Source organism: Plectropomus leopardus, chromosome 1 (genome assembly GCF_008729295.1).
Source record: "Plectropomus leopardus isolate mb chromosome 1, YSFRI_Pleo_2.0, whole genome shotgun sequence".
Classification (NCBI taxonomy): domain Eukaryota; kingdom Metazoa; phylum Chordata; class Actinopteri; order Perciformes; family Serranidae; genus Plectropomus; species Plectropomus leopardus.
The window spans coordinates 206532-215615 of NC_056463.1; the positions used below are offsets into that span (position 1 = coordinate 206532).

Genomic DNA, 9084 nt, shown 5'->3' on the forward strand with positions numbered 1-9084 from the left:
CCCCAAAATTTCTATAGCCAGACTCCATTTAAGTAAGCAGCACATTTAGCGTGTATAAAGCCAGCTTTTTTTCACTTCTATCTTGGTGAAGTAAGGGTTAATATAACCAAACCAGAGTTTGTGATTGTTGGAACGGTTAGTACGTTTCCATGATGTCTGATTATTGTGTTAGTCCAGCTAAAACTGGACTTTTAAAATACATGTTAGTCGGACTGAAATTGGAGTAAATCGAATTCTTGAAATTGGATTAACACACCAAGATAATACTACAGGAAGTGGAACTATTCCACCATGTGCACACCTTAGTCTGACTTTAACTGGACTTCTGGACCAGTTTAAAAAAAAGAAAGAAAGTTGTATCTATAAGTCACTGAGATACAAAAACATGGAAAAACAGAGTCCAGGTTGAGTACAGTGGAAAACTTGAGGAAAATGTACTTTCCACCTCTGCTGAAATCAAGTGGTAAATGATAATGTATAGTCTGAATTGACAATTGCATCCTTTGTGCTCTCTTCAGTGTTTTTTCTCGTTTTCTTCCTCTTTTTGCACAACTTCTTCCACTACTACCTGTGCCTCGTCACCGGTCCCTCCTTTCTCATTAATTTCTACCGCTCTCTCATCCAGTGTCCCCTGCAAGGCCTCCTTCAGGGTCAGGCCCACTGCTTCAGAGTCCCTCACCACCCCCTGCTCCACTGACATCTCTGGATGGTGCCTCTGCAAATGTTTGACCACCTGGAACTTCTGTTTGGCTCTGTAGGAGCAGTGGCGACAGCAGAAAGGTTGCTGCTTGGTGTGCGAGAGATAGTGATGTCTGAGCCCCGCCGGCCAGCGGAAGGCCTTGTGGCACAAGCCGCATGTGTACGGCCGATCGTCACTGTGCTGACGCTGGTGGGTTTTCAGAATAAAACTAGTCTTGAAGGCTTTTCCACATTTCTCGCAGACATAAGGGCGCAAATCGCAGTGCTGCGTGTCCCGGTGGGCACGGAGGGCGTCCGCTCTGTTTGTGCGGTAATCACACTCATCACAGGCATATGGCTTGTCCCCTGTAGAGGACAAAGAAATGTTTTTTGTTTTTCCCCAGCAGGATAAAAATCTGTAAACTACACTTACAAAAGCAATTTCAGATGAGTGCTTGAAAAGATTGCAAACAGGTAAAAATCATGCAACAAAAATGAGTAAACAAAGATACGATAATGTGTTATGAATTCCTGGAAGTTTGGCTGATTATTAACAACTATGAGGCAACATATTAAAAACCCCACTGCTGACTAAGGCAATGAGGCAAAAATCACTGTTCCCTGATCTTAAAAAATTACCAGATCATTGAGCTTGATGTGTTGATGATACCTGTGTGCTTGGTCATGTGGTACTTCAGCTGAGTCGCCCATTTGCATTTGTAACCACACTCTGGACAAAGGTACTTCCTCTCTTCTTGGTGAACCCTCATGTGAAGCTATGGTAGAGTAAAACAGAAAAATAGAAGATTATTTTTTGGAAACACATTTAACGTCATATTACAGTATAAGGATTTTAACCCTTGTTTCTGAATGCTACCTTTATCAGGTAGTGGTTGAAATTTCCCCCTATTAAATGGGTCAACAACCCTTCATGGTCATCATCAGTACTGTCAACGTCATTGATAGTGCGTGAGTAAAGAGGCACGACTGTGGCAAAAATGGTATCACCACAATGACATTTGCCTTTCATCTGATGGAGATAGAGAAGCATGGACGCTCGCGATTCGTTCACAACTTAAGGTTCAAACCATGAACTATTGAACTATTGCTTAAAAAAACATTTCTGGTAAGTGTCCCTTGGTTATTAAAGAAATGTGACCAAGATATGTACGGACATGCCTGTAAAGAAAAAAAAAATCAGGTTTTTATAATTCAATTTAACTCACAAATAAACTCAGTCTATAAACTTTCAGCTTACCTTCAACCTAGACGGATCGGTGCAGGTGTAACTGCACTGCTCACAGCTGTAAGGCTTCTCTCCAGTGTGAATGCGAATGTGCCATGTGATCTTCTGCTTGTTGCGGGTCGAATACTTGCAGTCTGTGCATTTGTAGAGACGCTTACCTCCATGTGAACGGAGGTGCTGCTCTAACACCAGCTGATGCCGACAAGCAAACTGACAAGAGCTGCACTTGAGGGGCTTGTCCTCTGGAGACCCCCCCTCATGGTCATTCAGAAGGTGCTGAGCTAACAGCTGCCTCGTTTTGGTAGCGAAGGGGCACAGCTGACAATGATGCGCCAGGTGGCATCTCTGATGAATTTCAAGGCTTTCCTTTGTCTTGAAAGACTCCTGGCAGGTGTTGCACTTCACCTGATAGTGCTTGCTCTCGTGGTGGGTCTTAAGAGTGACCTCGCTGCCACATGTGTAGTCACACTGCTTACATGAGAAACAGACCTGGAGCTGGTGCACACGCTTGCAGTGGTTTCTGAGTGCAACTTCTGAACTAAACTGAGCATCACAATGAGTGCAAGCGTGGTGCAACTCTCCCGTGTGGCATCTGAGATTGTGCCGTCTTACATCGTCAAGGGTGTAGCCACTGAAGTCGCACAGCGAGCAGAAGTGTGTGGGCTGTTTGTCGTGGATGCGCATCTTATGTTGGCGCAATTTAGTCACAGCCCCAAAGGTCTTGTCGCACAAATCGCAGCTGTGACGACCGATTCCCGTGTGGAGAGACTCGTGCTCTTCCAGGCGATAGCGCCTTGTGGTGCTAAAAGGACAATACCGACAATGGTGAGGTCGTGCACCTTTGTGTTTGAGCGCGATATGTTGAGTCATGCGTCGTTCTTGTTTACAGGTGAAAGAACAGTGCTGACATTGCAAACGTTTAGCAACACCAACCTTTTTTCTGTTATGGACACACACGATGTGACGGGTCAAAGACGTCTTTGATTTGGCTATAAATGAACACATGGTGCATTGGACTTCATCTGGCTTCAGGCAGCCTCTCTTTTCATGACTGTCTAATGCTCTTTTCTGGTTGCATTTAAATGCACAGCTTTGACAAGAGAAGATTTGATGTTTCTCAGAAACTTTCCCAGTTCTTTCTTTGCACTTGTCCACCAAGTCCTCTTTTTCTTTGACGGACTTGTTACCACGCTCATCCTCTCCTTCTGAAATGATCTGAGTCTCTCTTTTCCTTGAGATTTTCCTGCAAGTTGAGAGGTGCCGTTCAACTGTTGCAAGCCTGACTGATGAAAAATTGCACAGCTTGCAGTTGAATTTCCCATCTTTATTAGCCATAAGAGGCTCCTGCAGTGGAGCATTTTTTTGTTTGGTACTAGAAAATAATTGCTTTTTTGCAAGTTTATCTTTTGAAGTCTTTTTTGTCTGAATTTTGCTTTGCTGCTGTCCTGAGTCTCTGGATGTAGAAGCATTATGAAAAATAGCTTTAGAGTTTTTTAAATGAGATGTACGGACTCCTTGTTCTTGCTGACAAAGTCTCTTATCTGTGGTAATCCTTTTTTGTGAGGACAGAAGCTCCGTCTGTTTGGAATTTGATTCCTTATCCTGACCTAAAGTGGAGTTGTCTTCTGTTGCCAAACATGTATTTGAAGTGCCTACAAATGTCCTTGTTTTCCGTGGAAGTGCCGGGCACTTCTTGGTAAGGTGGCTGTCAAGACCTCTCCTCTGTTTGAACTGTGCACCACAGGCCTGGCACTTGTGTCCCTTCATTCTACCATGGCACAAAGCCTGGCAGTGGTACTTCAAAGAGGTCTCTTTACTGGTTACATAAGAGCACTTGTCACAGCGATATATGTCTTTAGTTGGCACCACAAGCATTTGCACCCGTCCCTCCAAAACCATGGCTTCTGCTTGGTCTTTGTCGTGCTTCCTCATAGCTTTAAGACGGGTCTCACACTCTAACGGCTCAGTTTGCTCAGATGGTAAAGTGGAACTGATTGTTCCACCATCACTCTCTACCTCAGGTGTTTGACCCTCCCCAGGTTTGACTGGTTGACTTGTATTATTTAGTGGCTCATAGTTGTCATCTATGTCACTTTGTTCACATTCTGCATCTGCCATAGCCACATCGTCTTCCTCTAATGAAGATGTAGAGCGGTCTGCCTTTACTTGCGATATGTCCGAGCCATTGCAGTTTAAATTCGATGAGCTTGGGGTTTGATTTGCACAATTGTCTTCCTGAATTTCCAAAGAGGAGGTCTGATACTCAGTGGTTGATAATGTTGTTAAAACAAGAGTACAGTACTCCTCAGGGCTGTTCACAGAGGGCGGACTGTCTGAAATACCTTGGTTAACAACCTTTTGAGAATCAACATCAAAAACAGAATCCACAGTTTGTGAAGCAGCTGTGGATCCTTTGCTTGCACTGTGATCTGCTGAGCCAGGAAGATCAGATAGTTCTCTTTGAGCTGGTGGAGGTCCTTCAGAGGTGGATTGTTCAGACTGCTCGTTAGCTGCTGAGGGCTTATTGTAAAAATCCTGCAAGAGCTCTGTTGAGTTCCTCTCCTTCTCCTTTGCAGCATAGTTCTCGAGCCATGCTTTGTCTCCAGGTACGTAGCCGTGAGCTTTCCTCTTGTGCAGGAAGAGGCTGATGCTGCTGAAAGAGGAGTAGAAGCAGAGGGCACAGCGGAACTCTTTCAGCTTGGTGTGTTTGCAGTTCTCATGGTTTTGGAGGGCTTGTCTGTAGCTGGTAGTGTATGTGCAGTATTTACACTTATAGACAGACGGCTGTTTCTCCTCTCCAGAGTGTTTGGCCAACATGTGATTGCGAAGCTCGTATTTGCGCTTGCAGGCATAAGCACAGATCTCACACATTAGTGATTTGGCCTGATGTCGTAATTTGTGGCTGTTGAGTTGGTCCATTCGGTGGCAGCGGTAAGGGCACTGGTCACACTGGTACCTAGAGCAGCAAACAGGAAGTTTAGTCACAACAACAATTGTGAATGCGAATACAACACAGAGAGACATTTATGCACTTTGATACATTCAGACAGTCTTTTTTTCAATCCATTGACTGTATATAACAATGGACAGCGAGTCTCCATTAACCCCCACTCTACAAAAACAAAGCCAAAATATCCCAGATACAACCACTGCCATCTTGCTCTTTTGCCATAATTTCAAGCCAGAGTCTGCCCAGTAACAATCTACATGAGTTCCAGCCATGTGACCAATTGTGGCACACACAGCTGTCAATCATGTTGTCAAAACCCCTTTTTATAGCATCGAATAACTAGTATGTTGGTGAGGGTTCTCAGTCATCCATGTCATTGTAATTCTAGGTGCTATATTGTACACAACTGGACTTGCTTGAGTTTCTTGAAGATGTTTTGTGTCTCAATTGAGCAGCTTCTTTAGTTCTGAAAAAGAAGAACTGAAGAGGCCGCTTAGATGAGAGGCCAGATGTCAAGAAACCCAAGCAAGTCCAGTTGCCTGTGATATAGCATCAAATAACTTATTGAAACCAAACGTATCCGAAAAATGAGCACAAACATCGGCATGATAAGAAGTACTTAAAATGACCCATGAACCATCATTGAGAAAAATGTCTTTGACGTGTACTTTGAGTTAATGGTTTGGCCTATGTCCCATCCACTAACATGTATATCCATAATGCAGCAAGCCAGCAGATGGCGAATGAGATGTTTTGGCTTCAGTGTTGGGGAGGAGTCATGCTGTCCATCTTTATATTCAGTGTATTTTTCAATCTAAAGAGTAACCACATGCTAATTCCAGCGACAAATGCATTTAACTTCTTAAGAGACTGAAAATTAAAGAGTACATCCATCGTACCCAAGGTGGATGCTTAGGAACCCTTATGTTTTTAGTTTGGATTCCCCAAAGTCACACAATAACACAAATGAACTAACTGACTGAGGCTGTGGTAGATCAGCAGCTCATATGTTCAGCAAGGTAAAATGAGTCAGTAGAGAGTATAGATAAGTTCAATTTAGTTTTAAATGTAAAGGTTTATAGAGAATGCATGTGTTTGGGAAGCACTAAGCACAGACTTAATAAATGAGACTTGGAAGTCTCAAACTGTCATGATGTTCTGATAGTTCTGTGTGTACTCAGCAGTGCACTAACAATAGCAAGAAAAAACCATAACCAAAGGTTGTATGTCTACCTGAGGTCTCCAGCATGTTTTCTCATGTGGACATTCAAGTAGTGTTTCCATTTAGTGACATATCCACATTCAGCACACATAAAATTCTTGTCGTCTGAGTGAGTGAGCATGTGTTTAGAGAGGTAGGACTCGTCTCGGCACCTGAAGTCACACAGGCTGCACTTGTGGGGCTTCTCGCCTATAATAGAGCAAAGGAATAAATCAGGAGATGCCAAAAGTAGTAGCATTTTACGAGAGCAACTTAAACAATAAATCAGAGATTCTGTACCGTGAAAATATAAAAAAAATCAATTCCCTCCTCACCGCTGTGCATCAGCATGTGTCGCTTCAAGCCCCGTTTATGCGAGGTCACGTAGCTGCACTGAGAGCAGCTATGGATCTTCTCATTGGCGTGCAAATGTCCGATGTGCTGCTCGAACTCCACAGGGTTAAATGTGACGAAGGGGCAGAAGTCGCAGCAGAGCTTGTCATTTCCCGGGTGACCGTTCCGCTGGTGCTGGAGGAAGACGCTCTTATTAGAACAAGAGAAATCACACTGAGAGCAGTGGTAGGCCAGGTGTGTCCGATAATGAGCCTCCATGTCTGTCTCGCTTTGGAAGATGGCTCCACAGACGTGATGGCGACACTCTACGGCCTTGACCCCATGCACCTCAGCAGTGTGACGAAGAAGTTCTTTACGCAAAGAACTCTGGAAAGAGCAACCCTCTTGGAAGCAGGCCACCGGCTTGCTGTGAGAGAGAATATTGTGCGTCTTCATGTGGGCCTTAAGCAACCTGCTCTGGCGAAAGCTTTGACCACAGGTGGGACAGGGATAGCTGTGACTGTTAACGCCATCTTCTACCTCGTCGGCGTGCACACTGGCAAGGTGGCGGCTGATCGCGTTACGCTCCACGGCAGAATATTCACACAAGTGGCAACGGTGAAGCTTTTCCCCCGCCTCACGGAGTCTGTGTATGCGTAGCTTGCTCTTGCTGGTGAAGTAGCGCTTGCAGGTGGGACACTGGAGGCTGGGATCAGGAAAATGTATATGGAGGTGCTCCTGCAGGTGGGAGCGCATCTTGAAGCAGCGGCGGCACTTGGGGCAGGTGTGGGTGCGATAGGTGTGCTCTGATCCCTCTGCAAGATACTCTGATGGAAAGAATAGACTGAATTCATTCTGAACGTAGTGACGCATTTTGGAGTTTTTTTTTGTGATCAAATTTTTATTTAGTTTTGTGCAGAGTATAGTAATAAATCATATATACATTGCTGCATCTCATCTGTATGTGCCCATGGGTTTTCCAAATTTTGCGGGTATTGATACTGCAGAAGAAAAGTGAACCTTTTGTCTAACCCTCCCCTCCCCATCCCAGCTAGCTTAGAATGACCTGTGATGTCAAAGTTGTATGATTTAAAAAAAAAAGTAAAAATGATTAAACAAATAAATAAATAGGTCATGGGTTAAGGAGCTGAAATTACTCCATCAATGCCGATTGGAGCTGACGGCTACAAATATCTACTGCAGAGTCATTTGACCCCAGTGTGAATGCTGATCATATGCATTCTCACTGCATTTAAAGCCAGATGTTGGTTGGTATTAGCAGGCTTTTTGTGCAGCAGAAATTTTATTTACTTTATGAAAGCTTTGAAAGTGAACCAGAGCAGTTAAGTTGTGGAGTTGCCATTTGACTTAGAAATAAAGAAAACATGTGGTCTGGAATGACTGATAGCCCGATGGATCACTTGTGTTTTTTATTAGTGGAACAGCTTGGGTTTTGGTCACCTCTTTGTGCTTTATTATGTCATATGAACTTGAAATCTCCTCACTATAATACACTAAGCAGACTAGTGTTCGTACCTTTGGATGGAGGCGGTGCAGCATCCACTGCTGGGGGTTTTTCTCTCTCCACGGCCTTTTTCCCTCTTTTAATACTGTGCCTTTGCCTCTCTGGCTGGTCCTCATTGCTGTCCTCTGGTAATGATGATGCTTGAGCTGGGCTGGGCTTCAGTTTTCTTTTTGGCCTGTTGGACACCTGAGGCTGGTGGCTTCCATCAGTGCATACACTTGTGGCTGCAGCCTCATTCCCTATAAATAGAAGAGCCGAAATTTTTATGTAAAATCTGCTTCTCAGTGATGCAGCAGAAGAGCTACATCCAACAAAAACAAAACAAGCACAGGTTTAATGGGAAGACAGACAAGATTTCTGCATTTGTGCAACATGTGTGTTTACCTTTAGTGCTAGGTGGCAGATGGTTGTACTTTGCAACGTGGTCACTCAGGTCTTTTGCATTTTCAGTGACAAACTGACACTGAAAGCATCCAAAGGGCATGTGGGCCCGTGAGTGTCTCTCCACCTCGCTCCGTGTGAGAAACGCGGCTTTGCAGGACTGCAGGGTGCAAGGGATGAGAGTGAGACAATGTGTGGACTTTAAGTGATCCTGATATTCCTGACGGTCTGTGCTGCTAGACTGGCAGCCTTCTTCAGTGCAGGGGAACGAGTCTTCGGGGTCGTGTCCACCGTGGGTGACTTTAAAGTGGTGTTTCAGGACTCCTGGCCTAGAAAAAACCTCACTGCACTGAGAACACTTGTAGTTCTCCAACTGTTTATTACTGGTTGGTGCTGTCGGCCTCTCTGAGCAGGAGTGAGAGGTGAACGAACCACTGTCTGAGAAACTCTCTCCACATTTCTCACATTCACGAGCCTCCGCAGTCTCCATTGTTTCTGAAAGAACAGCACAGCATTCAGTTACAATTTGTCAAATTTAAAAAGAGCACAAACAAATTTGTAACTCACGTTTTGTATCACATGTACATATAATAGTTCCCACAGCTTAAGGCAAAGTAAATTTAGGACTTTTTAAGACTTTTTTTTAATGCCATTCGGAATTGAGATTAAGGCCAATTTTCTAATAACCAAAGTTGAAGGATGAGTTTATTTTACCCAAATGTTTATTGTAACATAAAACACGACTTTTGAAAAGAAAGTGAGATTATCTG

At 44.0% G+C, this 9084-nt stretch overlaps 1 protein-coding gene across 1 annotated transcript; it reads right to left on the reverse strand.

Annotated features, from left to right (window-relative positions):
- Positions 1 to 159: 159 nt before the first annotated feature.
- Positions 160 to 8804, reverse strand: LOC121942176 (zinc finger protein 142-like). Its single transcript, XM_042485316.1, has 7 exons — positions 8318 to 8804; positions 7945 to 8172; positions 6411 to 7235; positions 6108 to 6285; positions 1937 to 4880; positions 1349 to 1454; positions 160 to 1044 (listed from the first exon to the last, which is right to left on the reverse strand). Exons 1-7 carry the CDS (start codon positions 8802 to 8804, stop codon positions 515 to 517), a joined length of 5298 nt encoding a protein of 1765 aa, XP_042341250.1. The 3' UTR covers positions 160 to 514.
- Positions 8805 to 9084: the final 280 nt, after the last annotated feature.

Excerpts from the sequence above, each read along its gene's own strand:
- LOC121942176 (XM_042485316.1), bottom strand. The coding sequence starts at position 8,804 with ATGGAGACTGCGGAGGCTCGTGAATGTGAGAAATGTGGAGAGAGTTTC. Across the intron at positions 4,881-6,107 it reads AAACATGCTGGAGACCTCAG|GTACCAGTGTGACCAGTGCC; the intron begins GTAGACATACAA and ends TTGCTGCTCTAG. Across the intron at positions 1,045-1,348 it reads CCACATGACCAAGCACACAG|GGGACAAGCCATATGCCTGT; the intron begins GTATCATCAACA and ends TGTCCTCTACAG.